At 38.9% G+C, this 18143-nt stretch overlaps 1 protein-coding gene across 1 annotated transcript; it reads left to right on the top strand.

Annotated features, from left to right (window-relative positions):
- The first annotated feature begins 1529 nt into the window (after window positions 1–1529).
- Window positions 1530–17588, top strand: LOC133533057 (vitamin K-dependent protein C-like). The gene is made up of 5 exons (XM_061871988.1): window positions 1530–1673; window positions 1986–2106; window positions 2832–2984; window positions 3878–4006; window positions 11635–17588. Exons 1-5 carry the CDS (start codon window positions 1578–1580, stop codon window positions 11838–11840), a joined length of 705 nt encoding a protein of 234 aa, XP_061727972.1. The 5' UTR covers window positions 1530–1577; the 3' UTR covers window positions 11841–17588.
- Window positions 17589–18143: the final 555 nt, after the last annotated feature.

Here is an 18143-nt window from a genome sequence, read left to right as displayed (position 1 = left end):
TTAATTTTATAATGTCTACCGAATACCAGAAGGAGATAAAAATATTATACAGTTATAATTGTGCGCCCATTATCGATTCAACGGTTCCATTTTTTTATTTCGTTCTTAGGGTAGAGTGGGGTACAGTGAATCAGTCTTTTTAAAGAGCTGCAGTTGTGTCATTTCCAATTTAGATTGTATGGTTATCTTATGCTAGAGTACCTATCTTACTCTTAAATCGAAAACGAAAAATAGCAACAAGAAAGCTTATAAACAGGGCCCGTACATGCCGTTGACGGAAAAATGACGTCACGTCATATATAGAGGATGATTCCAATTGATAATTTACTAATAATTAAATATTTGTCAACCTTTTTATGTAACTGATATAGATACTTGTCAATCAGTACAAAAACATCTAACTGACTTTCATTTTATTGTCACGCAACTAAATAGTAGATTATTAGTTAATTAAATAATTACTTAACAAGTATTTATTTTTCTAAACGTAGGGCGAAAAAAAAACTCCCTGTATTTCAAATTACGTAATTTTTGCGTCAACGGCATGAAATGTATGGGGCCGGCTTATATTTAAATAAAATAAGATGGGGTTTCAAAAAATGTGTGGGCAACAGTGGATCGCCTTTACTATTCTTAGCATACTAATGTGGTCGTAACAAAAATATATGTTCTAAAATAGGTACCTTTAAAAAAAAAAATTAATATGAAGACCAGTCTGGCTTAGTGTCCCAGTGGTAGTAATAGTAGACATTTGTACTTTTGTTCAGAGTTTAAGAACTGACCTTCTGGAAGCTCCGAGCCTTCGGCCTTACGCGGAGCTCGGCCTTCGGCCTCCGCATTTAGACACTTTTACTATTGTTCTGTGTTTGAGTTGAGCACTGACCTCTTGGACGCTTTAGGCTTTCGGCCCTACGCGCAGCTCGGCCTTCGCATTAGCTGTCCACACAACGTTTCACGTAAACCATTGCGGCTGTGTCCCTGATATATTTGTTGAAGAAACATCAAACTAACAAGCTTGATTAGTAAAAATAAATAAAGTACAGTCATTGTACTATACATTTTAAATAAAAAAAATCAAAAAATTAAAAGCCTATCCCCATTTCTTTTAAAGAGGACATTGTTACACAAATTGATTAAGTCCCACAGTAAGCTCGATAAGGCTTGTGTTGTGGGTACTTAGACAATGATACATATAAAATATAAAAAAATTAATACATAGAAAACACTCTTGACTCAGGAACAAATATCTGTTTTCATCACACAAATGCCCTTACCAGGATATGAATCTGGGACCATCGATTTTATAGGCAGGGATCCACTAGGCCAGGGGTCCATTTTTCGAACGGTATTAGAATTAAATTATTAGTCCACGTACTGTCAAATCGTCTACTGTGTTTTCATGACAACACACTAATAATACTAGACCAATACCGTTCGAGAAGACAAGACGTTGACAAGACGTATGGCCACACACGTAATATTAGACTAATTCATATCGAGAAATGGGTCTCAAACGGGTCGTTATGACAATTATTTCAATATTCCTCTCCATTGTTTCATTCCAGGTGGAAATTCAAATGCTGGACACCGAAAAGCTGACTTTCGAGCATCAGTGCGGAGGGGCGGTTATCGCGGAGCGACTGGTCCTCAGCGCGGCGCACTGCTTTGACAAAGTATAATACAGTTACCACTTTATTACTACAAAATATGAAAAAAAAAAAACCTTTACCAAATAACCCTTCCACACAATATTTCCAACCTTTTATAAAAATAATAGAAGGTTTCAAATTTAAAAGCACTAAAACTACCTACTAGGTCTTAAGGGTCCCCAGCAAGCTCGGTTCTCCATACAAACATAGTTACGTTCTCATTTTAAAACGACTAGCTAGATTGCTCTAGAACTAATTCATTCCTAATTTCTTAGGACTGTTCCTTAACTGTTTTTAGTACAGGGTGTCTCGTAAATGTATTCTAAATATTTCCAGCACCCGTTGCAAGTGGAACGCATCAGGCTGGTGATGGGGGAGCACCGTCTGAACATCCAGGACAAGCACGAACACCGATTCCTCGTTGAGAAGGTGGTTCCACATCCTGAATTTAGGAAAAGTGAGTATGTGTGGGCGTCTATACTCTGTATCTTTAAGTATTTAAATAAAAGTAAACAAACAATTCGTAAATTTTCGGGTAGTTATAACATTTATTGGTTAACCAACCAAATACAAAACCGCCTGGATCTGTAACTGAACGACCTGACTTTAACCTACATTATTTGATCATGTGATGTTTACTTCAATCACGTCTGCTGATTTTTCAATTATATAAATAGTTTTTGAGAAATTGATACTATTCAACTTCATGCCATGCCGGGGCGCACATGTCTGCGCGGGCGACTAGGAGCAGTCGCCGCTTGGCCGTCGGACGGGGAACCTGTGTCACTCGACGCGACGCGCGCGCAATTATTCTCTGTGAATTGAGTGTACGATTTTGATTTTTGAGTGATACTACACTGTGTATTTAAGTTTAAAGTGAGTGAGCGAGTTTTAAGAGAGCGAACAGGCGCAATAATTTATTTGCTTCTGCAAATTCAATTTGTATAGATGAAGAACGAGAAATGGGGGTCGAGGAAGTTAGAATGCGCGAGGTCATTCAGAAGGAAAAAATATGAGTAAACTTTGTATCCACTAGGTAGAGTCTGTTCGGAAAGAGTTGTGGAATGTATTGAGCCCCATTCATTCCACGACTCTTCTTTTTCCGCACAAACTCTAGGTATTAAGATGTAAGTTGATTTATGTAAGACTGTTAATGTTTATTTATTTTATCTTTGATTTCAGACGGGCCTCACAGCAACGACATAGCCCTAATCCTAGTGGCCCGCTCCAACCACGTTCAGTTCAACTCCCACGTCCGTCCTATATGTCTGCCCGACGCAGGCGCAGAAAGTGCAGGGAGATGGTGTGCTGTCACCGGGTGGGGATACCAGACAGGTGCGTTTTAGCTGCGTTTATGGTGTTTTGAGATTAGGCCACCAGAGCAGTAATAAGGGTTGCTGCGTTTAGATGCGTTTTCCGTGCGTTTCTGTTAGGTTATGACACTAGAACATTAGAGCGATAGAACATTTTAGAAGCGTTTTTTGAGCGTTTTCAGACAAGGTCCTTAGGTCGATGATATTGATGTGTTTTTCTTTAAGTAAGAAGTTAGTTATAACACATACATAATACAATAACACAAAATTTCTTTACTTTTATTTAGGTTAAATCTATGAAATTTTTGACGGAGTCTTTATTCGGAGGCTCGAGTCCATTTGAGCTCTCTTAAAAAAGACTCAATAAATAACTCGCCTCGGGACTTAAAAGACTCGGAAGTTTTTAAGCACCGAGTTTCGTAAAAATGAGTCGAGTTCTTCAAATTCAGACTCAAGACTCGAGTTCCTACCAATACTAACTCTCACGTCCGTCCCATGTCTACCCGACGACGCAGGCACAGGCGATGGTGGATTTTGCTGCGTTTATATTATTTTGAAATTAGGACACCAGAGGATGTGATGGATTTATTAAAAAGAAAACAATTCGCATTCCCCCACCTTCCTTCCCTCCGAACACCTCACTTTAACAACACAAAGTTGGATGAAAAACTTAAAATAGCTGTTTTTTTTTAAGAATAGTATCTGAAGCTACATTACGAAAGTACAGGACTAGATATGCCATATGCTATTGTAAGTACAAAGTTTCTAGAGCATAACTACGTTCGTATGGAGAACCTAGCTTGCGGGGGACCCTTAAGCTTCCAAACATCGTTTTAGCAGTTTTTTTGTGTCAAAACATTTCTTTTTTCATTAAACTAGCATGCAATCTAAAACACACCTTATATCCATCGACAGAGAGCACAGAAAGCTTCGCTCCAGTCTTACGCGCCGCCGCCGTGCCGGTTTTGGACTTGGCCACATGTAGAAAAGACCAGATCCTGGGTGGACGGCAGCAGGCGATCCTGGACTCCATGATATGTGCAGGTAAGTATCATTTAGGATTGGTACGTAAGTGTGTTAACAAATGTGATTACATATAGGAACTCCATAACTGTCATCAAATTTTGCCCCCTATAATCCGATGTCTGTTATATAAGCTTTTAAGATGGAAATGGGTAGTGAACCTGCCTGTTTATACTGCACTTACAATACAAATACACTTTATTGCACACCTCAATACAGAAACAGTACCAAATAATACAACACATAAAGAAGAGGTAAACAACAGGCGGTCTTATCGCTAAAAAGTGATCTCTTCCAGACAACCTTTAGGTAGCGGAATTAAAAAAATATATATATATGTAATGTCAGTAGGTGTTCCAGATGCAATAAAAGAAGTCTAGCACAGAATAAACACAAAACTAAACAGTATATCATATACAAATATAAATAAAAAAGATATATAAATACATATACATACATATATTAAAATACATATTATATATATAATAAATACTTACGAGTGTTGGCGCAACATAAGTACTCCTACGAAGACCGGTTGACGACACATGACGTCACACACATACGTCACGGCTCCCCGCTCCGTGTACCTACATCAGACTGCACCGTACAGCCGAAGCGGCTACACATATTATATATTCCCAAAAATACTGTATATGTATAGTTATTAAGTTAATAAAAAAAATACGATAGTACTATCCTGGAGTTCTTCATTCTTCATCAGAAGAGCTTAATTGAGGAGTATATCGAACATTTTGGCGACCGTTTTACTGTTGCTATGTGGACGCATAGCACGAATCTGCAATCTATTGGACAAGAACTTACGGGAGAAGAACGGAGCTGCACAATTACCACCGGAATCTAGAGAAGGCGGAGTGAAATACCTACCGGAAATTGTGATACCTAAGTGCCGAGCATTAAAGTAATGTGTGCCGTAGCCGACTTCTAGAAACAAAAGGGAGGTTAGCCCGTTCCTTATCCTACCTATTTTAACATATTAGCCCTGTAAAGCTTCGTTTGTGCGAGCAGATCTCATTTCTATATATTTAACTGCGTTATTTCTCCAGCTAAAGCATTTTTAAACGCACTTAATCAATAATAATAGCACTAGTAACAAAAATAATTATTGTTTTACCGCTAAAATACATTAAGTTACATATTTTTCCTTGTTTACGTTGCTATCTGCATTGAAATAAACATAAAGATCTTTAAAATTGCAAATTACTCGTACGATTTTTGATTGCATAAGCCATTTACCGTTATCGAGACATAGGTACCTGCATTGCCTTTGTGCTTGAATATTGCATTTATATTATTAAATTAAAGTTGCTAATCGTATTATCCTTAACTGTATCGCATCTCTTATCGCATTAGCTTTTGGATATAGGTTTGTTTTACGTAAATTATAGTATTTCGGCCGAATATTCCAGGTTACCCGCCCCGTGCGCCCGCGCCTGCCCCTCAGTCGCCTGCGCCGAGTTCTATTGTTCTGGTTATCAGCCGGTGAGACGAATAGCTGTTTCTTATAATATAAGGCAATCGTACATAACAGGTATTTATTGCACTTTTTATTTAACCGCCTGACCTATATTCGTTATCAGTTTACAATATGTCTGACACAGAATTGAAGGCGAAAAGAGCATCGATTAAGGGTCGATTAACTATATTTAGGAACTATTTAGATGAGTTTAAGAAATTAAAACAGGTATCTAAGGCAAATTTAAATGAAATTAAATTAAGATTGCGAAAAGTGGAATTATTGTTTGACGAATATGATAAGATCCAGACAAACATTGAAGTGGGTGAATCCAAGGTTAAAACGGACGGACAACTAGCTAGCGAGTCGGATTTTAGTGAGCGGGAGAATACAGAAAAGTTATTCTTTTGCGCAATTAGTCAGGCGCAGGAATTGATCGCGGCTAATGAGCCTCGCTCCTCGCTGGATGGGGGCCCGGACGACGACGCGCGCTCGTTATTTGTAAGTTTCAATATTTAAAAGCATCCTTATTAGGAAGCGCAGCGTCTATTATTCAGTCAATGGAAATATCGGCGGCTAACTATACCGCTGCTTGGAAATTAGTTTGCGATAGATTTGATAACAAGCGCCAGCTGATTCACACTCACCTTAAGTCACTTTTTAACGTGTCTTTGTTAGGAAGGGAGTCTGATAAGTCTTTGCGTTTTCTAATTGATCATGTTTCGAAACATTTGAGGGCTTTAAATAGTTTAGGGGAAAAAGCAGACAACTGGGACACACTTATTATATTTATGTTTGCAAGTAAATTGGATACTGCCACATGCACGAAGTGGGAAGAGTACAGAAATAGCTTAGCGGAGAAACCTACTCTAGATAATTTTTATGAGTTTTTACGTCAAAGGGCCGATGTGTTGGAAATGATTTCAGCGACAACTACTAGTGAAAAAACTGAGAATAAGCAAGTTAATTATAAGCGAATGGATAAAGTGCAAAAATCATTTGTTGCCGCGGCGAGCGATTCTAACACATCGAGCAACGTAAATATAAATAATGCGCGAGTTTGTCGTGTATGTAATGGTGATCATTTAATTTATAACTGTGAAAAATTAAATCAGATGTCAGTCGATGAGCGAAATGTATTAATAAAAACTTTAAAAGTGTGCATTAACTGTTTCCGTGGTGGGCACTTTGCACACCAATGTAAGGCGAGTCCATGTGTTATTTGTAAGCGTAAACACAACACTCTTCTACACAAAACTATGACGTCGGATAAACAGAAGGACGGAGGTGAGAAGGAGTATGTGTCTGCGCCCATATCATTATCAGTCAGCGGCGATAACGAAGTCTTGTTGTCTACTGCAGTTATTTTAGTTAAGAACGAGAAAACAAATGCAATGCATGAGGCACGTTGTTTGCTCGACTGTGGTGCTCAATCTAATTTTATATCTGAGGCGCTGGTGGAGAAGTTATGCATGCAGGGTGAGGATATAGACGTCAACATTACGGGTATTAAAAGTATTTCGTTTGATGTCAAGAAACACTGCGCGGTAACTATTCAAGCGCGTAATCGTAGTGTTAAGGCACCGTGTGCGCAAGTTGATGCCTACATTCTCCCTCAGATAATGAAACCCTTACCGTCAGAGGAAGTGGATATTTCGAATATTGATATCCCTCAAAATATCACATTAGCAGACCCAGGCTGGTACAAGCCTGCTGAAATTGACATATTAATAGGCGGTGCGATATTTTGGGACTTAATACGCAATGGACAAATTGAGCTCGGTTACAATAAGCCAAAATTACAAAATTCAATATTTGGTTGGTTAGTGGTAGGAAAAACAATGTTAACTACTAAGAGTAGTAGAACAAAAACTGAGCATTGTGGTTTCAGTAGAGAAATACGCGATCAGCTAAGTAAGTTTTGGGAGTTGGAGGAAGTGCCAGCTGCACCAGTGTTGTCCCCAGAAGAGGAGGCGTGCGAAGAACATTTCAAGCAAAACACACGACGCTTGGCTGATGGCAGATTTTGCGTCACGCTGCCCTTGAAAAGTCAACCAGATATTCTAGGTGACTCATATAGAATAGCAAGGAAACGGTTTGATTCCTTGGAGCACAGGTTTAGAAGGCAGCCTGATGTAAAATCGCAATATGTAGATTTTATAAATGAATATGCGCAGCTGAACCACTTGTCACAAAGCAAGAAGCCTGAAAAAGCCAATTTTCTGCCCCACCACCCAATTTTAAAGGAGCAAAGCGAATCTACGAAGTGTCGCGTTGTCTTTGACGCTTCAGCTCGGACTGATTCAGGCTACTCGCTTAATGATATCCTCATGGTTGGTGCCACGATTCAAGACGACATTTTTTCTATTCTAATACGATTTCGCCAGCACGTTTTCATATTCACGGGAGATATAGAAAAAATGTATCGGCAAGTAATCGTGGAACCTTCGCAGAGACATCTTCAAATGATATTATGGCGTGAAAATGAAGGCGAACGCATAAAGTATCTAGCCCGGAATACTTTGACTTATGGCACGTCAAGTGCGCCGTTCTTAAGCACGAGATGTCTAGCCCAACTGGGCTATGAATGTAGTGATCCTTTGATAAAGGAAGTGATTGTCCATGATTTCTACATAGACGATTTGATAACTGGTACAGATGATGAAGGACAATTATTAAGCCTTTATCAAGGGGTCAACAAAACATTGAGTTCAGCTCATTTTAATTTAAGAAAGTTAAAAAGTAATTCTAAGCAATTTCTCTGTGAAGTAATGGAGACAAATAGTTCTCAACAGGATAACTTGAAAATATCCAATCAAAGTAACACGCTAGGCGTGGAGTGGAACCCAAATGCCGACAGTATATTAATAAAATGTTCGAAGTTGCAATTGCTGGATAAACATGTAAAATACACTAAAAGGGCCGTCCTATCTGTAGCTTCAAGTATATTTGATCCTTTAGGGCTGTTGAGTGTATGCGTTATTTTATGCAAAATCTTTTTGCAATCGTTGTGGTCACAGAAATTGGACTGGAATCAAGAAATACCCCAGGCGCCGAACTGTATCTGGACCAGATTTGTCAACAATATTCATTACTTGAAGGAAATAAGTATTCCACGCCACGCCAGCTGTAGAAATGCGGTTGAAATTCAAATTCATGCATTTTCGGATGCCTCTATAAAGGCATATGCAGGGTGTATTTATTTAAGATCAGTAGATGAGTTAGGGAATTGTACGGTTCGACTTTTGTGCGCTAAAACAAAAGTCACGCCTTTGAGGGCCACGACTATCCCAAAATTGGAACTTTGTGCATCTTTATTAGTTTCGCGTCTATGCGAAAAGGTTGTGCAAGCGTTACGCTGTAATATCGCAAAAAGATATTTTTGGTCTGACAGTAAAATTGTATTGGGTTGGTTGCGCATTCCTACAAACAAATTGTGCACTTTTGTGTCGCATCGAGTCGCTGAAATAAATGATAAGTGTTCGGATGCTGCATGGTTGTATGTCCCTTCGGCACAAAACCCAAGTGACCTTGCCTCACGAGGTGTATTTCCAGACGAGCTACAGTCGTTGTCACTGTGGTGGGAGGGACCTGCATTCCTGCAGGATACAATTGATCGGTGGCCAGAGCAAACTGAAGCGACAGAAAAGAGCTTACCTGAGTTACGTGTATATGCGGCAAGAGTTGAAACACCGACAGTACCGATAATCGACATGTCAAATTATTCCAGTTTTCTTAAAATTAGAAGGATATTCGCGTACATGTGTCGATTTATCAATAGCTTGCTGCATAAACAACATTGTAAAGCTAACAGTTTATTAACTGTGGACGAGCTTGAACAAGCTGAGTCAAAATTAGCTTATTTGTCACAAAGACAAAGCTTTCCTAATTACGATAGGAATCCAAAGTCTATTATTGGATCAGGGAAATTAACTCCTTTTGTCGATGACTCAGGATTGATTCGAGTGGGTGGAAGGTTAGATAATTCGAATTATGATTTTAATAAAAAACACCCTATTCTTCTAGATGCAAAACATCAATTCACTAAATTATTATTTAGATATTTCCACTTCAAACTATTACACGCACCGCCACAACTTCTTCTGTCAGTCATTCGCGAACACTATTGGCCTTTAAATGGCAGAGTACTCGCTAGACGTACTTACAACAATTGCACTCGTTGCAAAAGAATGAAAGGAGAAGTAGCTCAGCAAATCATGGGAAACTTGCCAGCTCAGCGGGTAACACCTGGATATGCGTTTGAGGTGGTAGGTACTGATTTTGCCGGTCCGTTTTTTGTGAGTGACAGGAAAGGTCGTGGTGCGAAACTCCATAAGAGTTACCTATGTGTTTTTATAGATTTTAAGATAAAGGCAGTTCATTTGGAACTTGTAAGTTCTCTGAGCACAGAAGATTTTATTTTAGCATTACGTCGCTTCATATCTCGACGAGGAATGCCTCGAGAGATATTTTGTGACAATGGGAGAAATTTCGTAGGCGCTAGTCGCGAGATAGGCGAGTTTCTCAATGCTGCCTCCAGTTCTGTGTCAGATGCATTTGTAGATGATAAAATAGTCTTCCATTTTTCGCCTGCGTACGCTCCAAATTTTGGAGGCCTTTACGAAGCAGCTGTCCGGTCTGCGAAATTCCATATGAAAAGGGTGGTAGGCAATACTCACTTAACTTTCGAAGAATTGACATCGTTGTTCGCACAGATTGAGGCAGTTCTTAATTCTAGGCCCCTCTGTCCCATGTCATCCTCTCCAACCGATTTAGCACCTCTCACCCCAGGGCATTTTCTGATTGGAAGACCCCTTGTCTCGCTACCGGCACCTGATTTGCAAGATGTCAATCCTAATCGGCTTCATAGATACGCAAGGATTGAGCAAGCAAGGCAACACTTTTGGTCGAGATGGAGTCAAGAATATATCTGCGAATTGCAGCAGCGTACCCGATGGCAGCAGCGACGCCCCGACATCAAACCCGGTCAAATGGTCTTGATAAAAGACGAGGCGACTTCACCACTGAAATGGCCATTGGGACGAATACAGGCAGTGTATCCTGGAAGTGATGGCGCAAGTCGAGTTGCGGATATACTCACAACCAAAGGCACGATTCGACGAGCCATCAATAGGATCTGCCCCTTCCTTGATGAAGACAAGGCTTAAAGCCAAGGCTTTAAGAGGCGGGAGGATGTTGGCGCAACATAAGTACTCCTACGAAGACCGGTTGACGACACATGACGTCACACACATACGTCACGGCTCCCCGCTCCGTGTACCTACATCAGACTGCACCGTACAGCCGAAGCGGCTACACATATTATATATTCCCAAAAATACTGTATATGTATAGTTATTAAGTTAATAAAAAAAATACGATAGTACTATCCTGGAGTTCTTCATTCTTCATCAGAAGAGCTTAATTGAGGAGTATATCGAACAACGAGTTTTTTTAAAGAATACTCAAAAATGGCTCAACCGATCATGTCCAATGTATTTTTTTAGTACTATATTCTACGGCTAATCTCCCGATACCTTTTTCATATTTTTTTGAATTTTGGTTCAAACGTTAAAGAGAGATAAACATTATTTCGGCCTAAGAAACGGGTTTTTTCTAAAAGTATTCGATTTATCCAAAAAAGTTTTTAGAAACATTCAACTTATTTTTAAAAACACATTTAATGATGCGCAACACGTTGGTTTCTGAATACTTTTTTGTGACAATTAGTTACATGTATGTATGTGCCCCCCTTAAAATATATTTCTTACAGTTTTGAGTACTGAATCCAGTAGCGGCTTACAAAATACACACATATTTCAAATTTATATGCCCCTTTCAGCACTCTTTATAGTTTATACCCACCAATTTAGGTATAAACTAAGAAATACTGCTATATTGAGTATATACTGAGTATTTACTTGGTATTTACCCGTGAGTCACTGCCCATCTCTCGCGCCGTTCAATAAACTTTTCGATTATTATTGGCTTTTAAGATATATTTTCTCGCATTATTTAAGAAAATAACTTTATATATCTCCGGCAGTGATAGGAATTATCGTTCTTATGTTCATACAGTAACCTCACTCTTTTGAGACCTTCATACCACACTCGGCCGGCAATTCCCTATTCCCCGACATTTGTAGAAATGTACTTTTTTGTCAATTTTTTCCAGGCATACTATCAGGAGGTGTAGACGCGTGCAAGGGCGACTCGGGGGGTCCCCTGGCCTGTACCCACGGGGGGCGCTGGCAGCTGCACGGGGTGGTGTCGTGGGGCGCCGGCTGCGGCCGCAGGGCCCGGCCCGGCGTCTACACGAGGGTCGCCGCGTATGTTGACTGGATCACCAGAACAGCTAGTGCTTTAGGACATAGGTTATAGATTCTTAGACGGCATCTGAGCGCTTGCGCCATCGACCCTGAGCATTGGGAGGAGCTTGCTGGAAGGAGGTCTTCTTGGCGTTCTACCATCCATAACGGTGTCAAAACATTCGAAGATAACCGCCTCACTAGCCTAGACATGAAACGCCAGTTACGGAAAGAGAGACCTAAGCCCTCCTACGTGTACACGTTCAACGCAGCTGGCCAACTTTATTGTCACGCGTGCAATAGAGTATTTAAGAGCAAGTTCGGCCTGGCCAGCCACATTAGGGCTCATGCTAGACAATGTCCATAATGTGTTTATTTGGGGTCGCCGTCATCGAAAACGATGAGGAGGACTATATATATATATATATATTTATAGATTTTAGATGTAATTCGTTTGAGAAAAACCGCCTCGCGACATTAGACGTAAAACGCCAACTACTCAAGGATAGACCTAAGCCCTCCTACGTGTATACATACAACGCGGGCGGTCAACTATACTGTTGGGAATGTGAAAGGGTGTTTAAGAGCAAGTTTGGCCTGGCCAGCCACATAAGAGCTCATAAGAAGAAAAACCCTTGATTGCTGAGGTCGCCGTCATCGAAATCGATGTGGAGGACTATATATAATATATAAGGTGAGCGGTTACCATAGTCTATAGATGTTTCCAGCACTAGGAGTGTCAAATGCTCGTTGCTATGGCAAAGTGTGGACTAATTAAGTCTCAAAAAATAATATCTATGAGAGTATGAAGGTTATGATGAGACTTACACACTTCGTATTGATTATGCAATGACAAAGTAGGTACCTGTCTTAAAACTTACAATTTTCTTCGAAATTTGTAGTACCTCCACACTTTGTATTGACTTTGCAATGGCAAAGTAAGGACCTGCCCCAAAACTTACAAATTTATATGAAATTGTGGTAGTTCCACATTTTGTATCTATTGACTTTGAAACGGCAAAGTATAGAGATCTGCCTCGAAACTTACAATTTTCTATGAAATTATAGTGCTTCCACACTTTGTATTAACTTTGCAATGGCAAAGTAAGGTCCTACCCCAAAACTTACAAATGTGTATGAAATTGTGGTACTTCCACATTTTGTATCTATTGACTTTGAAACGGCAAAGTATAGAGATCTGCCTCGAAACTTACAATTTTCTATGAAATTATAGTGCTTCCACACTTTGTATTAACTTTGCAATGGCAAAGTAAGGTCCTACCCCAAAACTTACAAATGTGTATGAAATTGTGGTACTTCCACATTTTGTATCTATTGACTTTGAAACGGCAAAGTATAGAGATCTGCCTCGAAACTTACAATTTTCTATGAAATTATAGTGCTTCCACACTTTGTATTAACTTTGCAATGGCAAAGTAAGGTCCTACCCCAAAACTTACAAATGTATATGAAATTGTGGTACTTTCACACTTTGTACCTATTGACTTTAAACGGCAAAGTATTAGGGATCTGCCTCAAAACTTAAAATTTGTAAAGGCCTTCTTGATTGTTCAAAAACGAATGAGAAAGTTGCATTTTATCCACATGTAGGGCAAATTACAAAGTAATCAGATGTAAATATTGAGTTGTGTCCATGTTAGCTGGTAGAATTGATATTTAAATGATGATCTTGAATGATAGTTTGTTCATTCCGTTCATGTGGATTTGATTTAGTTAGATTTGGTATGTCATAGTATTTTCCTCGCGTGAGTGTGGTGAATTTTTTTTGTGTTTCACTCGGAAATAGTCATTTGTTTTAAAAGGGGCCAAAGTTGTTGTTTAACCGCTCGTGCTAATATTGATACCCGAACAAACGAAAGATTCCAGAATTGAACCACTCAGTCAAAAATATCGTACTTTTTCGTAACTTCGAGGAAGAAATTGTATGATATATGGTGAAATCGCGGTAAAGAATAGGAGAAAATAATAATCTATCCACCATATAGATATCATACAAAAAATAAAATTCCATAACAATATAATAATCAGTCAAAGCTTTTAACTTGTATTTATTTTATTTATTTAATCGTATGGCGTATTAACATAAACATTTCAAAAATATATAGCTAAATAAAATAATTATAAATCTAGATTCAGGGTCTCAAGCCACGAGATTGCGTCTGGTGTTAATTTAAGCAGATCTTCCGGGGGGCCTGGAAAAGAGTGCAAAGGGCAGCGCTGTATAATATGCTCGATGGTTTGAACCTCTTCACCACAGTCGCAGAGCGCAGAGTCCCGCCAGCCCCATTTATGGCGAAAATAGTTACAGCGCCCGTGACCTGTCCTCAGCCCGTGACAAACTACAAGGCAAAATAAACTTTCTACTCAAATATTTTGTATTTATTGTTCTAGGTTGACAAAACTTACTTCGTTTTGCTTAGAAGGAAAGAATAGACCATCTTAATGTGTCTCTTCATTAAAAACTCTTTTGAATAATAAGTAACAGCAAATATGTAACAAATTATATATATACCTATTCATTTACATTCTTTAGGTTTCAAAAGTAATAGTTACCATTTTTTTTACCTTTTAACCGTTTAGAATTTTCCATCGAGTGTGCTCGGGTATGAAGTTATACGAAGTTTTCTAGAAGCGCCTGCTAAAATTATGAGAGCAATGTTGTGTATAGGTACTACTTAATGGTTGAAACTCAAAAGTAGGCGCAGAATATTCTGTCTGTTATACTAAAACCGCTGAACCGATTTGGATTAATTTTGATATACGAAGATATGTGAAATAATAAATAAGCTTCAGCATATATCATCATTTATAGGTTTCGCTTAAAAAAATATATTTTGCAAAAAAAAAGGAAAGGCTATAAACCTAGTATCATTGTCTTAAAACATACTTAAAAATCATCGAGAATGGAAAATATTTAAAGTGCAAAAGCGTTTTCTCTTTTTGTATGGACGATCACTTCCCTCTTAATTAACTAGACTATAAAAATATGCCGAAATTAGATACTAGATTAACTATAATGACATGAAGAGGGCCGGACACGTCTACCGTATGCATCCGGAGAGGTGGGCTAGCGTAGCCACCAACTGGATGCCGGTAGAGGGACGTGGACAGGGCAGGCCCAGGCGGAGATGGCGGGATGACCTAGACAGCTGCCTGAACAACAGGCCGGAAGAAACACCAAGTCGCGGGAATCAAGGGGAGAGGACTTTACCCAGCAGTGGGATCCTCAAACAGGCTAATATAAAATAATAATAAGAAGATGAAATTGAAAGAAGGAACATGTCCAAGCGCTGACCATTATCCCAGTAAATGGCACCATTAAACTTAAGTCGTTAACAGGAGAAGTGACTGCGCGGTGTCATTCACTGAACATTAGGTTGCCAAGTATTAGGTTGCCAAGTATTAGGACGTTGCCAAGTATTAGGACGTTCACCTTCGTAATTGTTTACTACCTACTTATTAATATACTGTTATTGTTTTTATGTAAAAGTGTGCCATACTGTCGTCATAACACATAACAGTTCATGACAGTGACAGAGGTTAGAACAAACTGTTAAAACTGTCAAGTGTAAATTATACTCGGTTCCGTATTGTTCACTCAGACCTCTAGCGTGGAATATTGTCCGTGTGCCAGTTAATGTGGGAAGGGCAAGCGGCGAAGCTTCACGTCATGCTCTTCAGCAACCCCAAATTACGTTTTGTAATTTTTAGGGTTCCGTAAGCAAAAAACGGAACCCTTATAGATTCGTCATGTCCGTCTGTCTGTCCGTTTATGTCACAGCCACTTTTTTCCGAAACTATAAGAGCTATACTGTTCAAATTTGGTAAGTAGATGTATTCTATGAACGGCATTAAGATTTTCACACAAAAATAGAAAAAAACAATACATTTTGGGGGTTCCCCATACTTAGAACTGAAACTCAAAAAATATTTTTTCATCAAACCCATACGTGTGGGGTATCTATGGATAGGTCATCAAAAATGATATTGAGGTTTCGAATATCATTTTTTTCTAAACTGACTAGTTTGCGCGAGAGACACTTCCAAATTAGTAAAATGTGTCCCCCCCCCCCTGTAACTTCTAAAATAACAGAATGATAAAACTAAAATAAATATATGATATACATTACCATGCAAGCTTCCACCGAAAATTGGTTTGAACGAGATCTAGTAAGTAGTTTTTTTTAATATGTCATAAATGATACGGACCCCTTCATGGGCGAGTCCGACTCGCACTTGGCCGCTTTTTTATTATATGAGGATTTAGTACAAGATTGGTTCTGAATTTGTACATACTTGAAAAAAATTGTATCTCTAAGCCAAGGAAAGAGTATAAGCCAAATGAAGTTGAGGTTGCTGTAGACCTCTCTCTCTAGCAACCCCTACTGAATTCAAACATAGGCTACAACTTTTCCAGCAAATAAGAGGCTAGATATTTTGTACTCATGATTTTATTCCCAAAAAAGTAAGTAAATTTAATATAGTTCAATTCAGTTAGTTGCCAGGAAACTTGTAAATAAAGCCAATTCTCGGCATTAGCTTAAATCGGTTTTATCGTGGCGCCGAGGCCCGAAATAAGCATAAGAGTTATATAAAAACCGGCCAAGAGCATGTCGGGCCACGCTCAGTGTAGGGTTCCGTAGTTACTCTTCCGTCACAATAAGCTAAACTGGAGCTTAAAGTATAGTAAATTGTTAACCAAGGGATGAAACGATACCTTTCACCCGAGTAAACAAATAGGCAAATTTGCATAATCAGTACCTATTTAAAGTAAGTAAGTCTTTTTACTATGAAGGGGAAACTTTTTGCGATAACTCAAAAACAGCTAAACTGATCATGCCCGCTATAGTTTTCGTTTAATGTATTTCTTAAGCTCTACTTCCACGATTTTTTTCATATTTTTTGGGCCTATGGTTCAAAAGTTAGAGGGGTGGGGGACACATTTTTTTTTCTTTCGGAGCGGTATCTCCGAATATATTCACTTTATCAAAAGATGTTTGTTGAAGACCCCTAGTAGTTTTGAAAGACCTTTCCAACGATACCCCACACTATAGGGTTGAAGCAAAAAAAAAATCACCCCCAATTTACGTGTAGGGGAGGTAACCTAAAAAAAAATTTTTTTTGATTTTATTGTACGACTTTGTCGGCTTTATTGATTTATATATCCATGCCAATTTTCAGCTTTCTAGCACTAACGACCACGGAGCAAAGCCTCGGACAGACAGACAGACAGACAGACAGACGGACATGGCGAAACTATAAGTCGTCAGTCAGACCGACCTAGCCCCAAACTAAGCAAAGCTTGTACAATGGGTACTAGGCTTCGATATACACACGTATATAGACAAATACATTCTTATATACATAGTAAACACCCAAGACTCAGAAACAAATATCGGTGTTCATCACACAAATAAATGCCCTGACTGGGGTTCGAACCCGCGACCCTCGGCTTCATAGGCAAGGTCACCCACTAGGTCAGACCGGTCGTATAAAAACCTATTTGTCAGTTGGAACCAGGTTTGAACACTTTGAACTCAGTATACGAGTTATGTAGATTTCTGACATGGCTTAAAACGTGATAAAATGATGACATACTCGTAATATCATTGTTTATCACTCCAAGGGAAAAATATATGTTGTTACGAGAGAGCAAAGTTGTTAAGTTCTCGTGTTAATATAGTCGAGCAAGTGGATGATTTCAACATTGTACGGCGAGCGTAGCGAGTGGTTTGAAAATAGTTATTTGTTTTACAAGGGTGCCCCCCCTTTGTTGTTTAATCGCTCGTGCTAATATTGATACCCGAGTAAGCGAAAGATTCTTAAATTGAACCACTCGCTACGCTCGTGGTTCGAGAAGTGCAATCTTGAGTGTTACGAGGGTTTCAAGGCACGAGGGTTAAACAAACTGTGCTTCCGAGTGAAACACAAAAAATTTAGCGAGGAAAATATTAACTAATATGAAATACCAAAAAAATCAAACCAAATCAAATCCAAATGAACTTAATAAAAAATATATAATTCAAAATCATAATTAAAAGTCAATTCTACCAGCTAACATAAAGAAATAACTCAAAAATTGCATCGGATTACTTTGCCCCACATGTGGATAAAATGCAACATTCTCATTAGTTTTTGAACAATCAAGAGGGCCTTGGTGTGAATCGAAGCCCGAAGCCCAAGACGTGGGCTTTATTAATTCGAGTTCGTAGCACAATAATTTTCATTACAATTGTGAATAAAATACGGAACCCTAAAAAGGAACTATCTACAACTACGCCCTAATTTCGTACGTACATTACAGTTCTAGGTCGAAATTTAGGATTTACTGACCGCATCGCTTAGCATTTGTGAT

Source organism: Cydia pomonella, chromosome 28, assembly GCF_033807575.1.
Source record: "Cydia pomonella isolate Wapato2018A chromosome 28, ilCydPomo1, whole genome shotgun sequence".
Lineage (NCBI taxonomy): Eukaryota > Metazoa > Arthropoda > Insecta > Lepidoptera > Tortricidae > Cydia > Cydia pomonella.
The sequence above is the reverse complement of the archived record's forward strand: the minus strand, read 5'-3'. Positions and strand labels throughout refer to the sequence as shown.

Excerpts from the sequence above, each read along its gene's own strand:
- LOC133533057 (XM_061871988.1), top strand. The coding sequence starts at position 1,578 with ATGCTGGACACCGAAAAGCTGACTTTCGAGCATCAGTGCGGAGGGGCG. Across the intron at positions 1,674-1,985 it reads CGGCGCACTGCTTTGACAAA|CACCCGTTGCAAGTGGAACG; the intron begins GTATAATACAGT and ends AAATATTTCCAG. Across the intron at positions 2,107-2,831 it reads ACATCCTGAATTTAGGAAAA|ACGGGCCTCACAGCAACGAC; the intron begins GTGAGTATGTGT and ends CTTTGATTTCAG.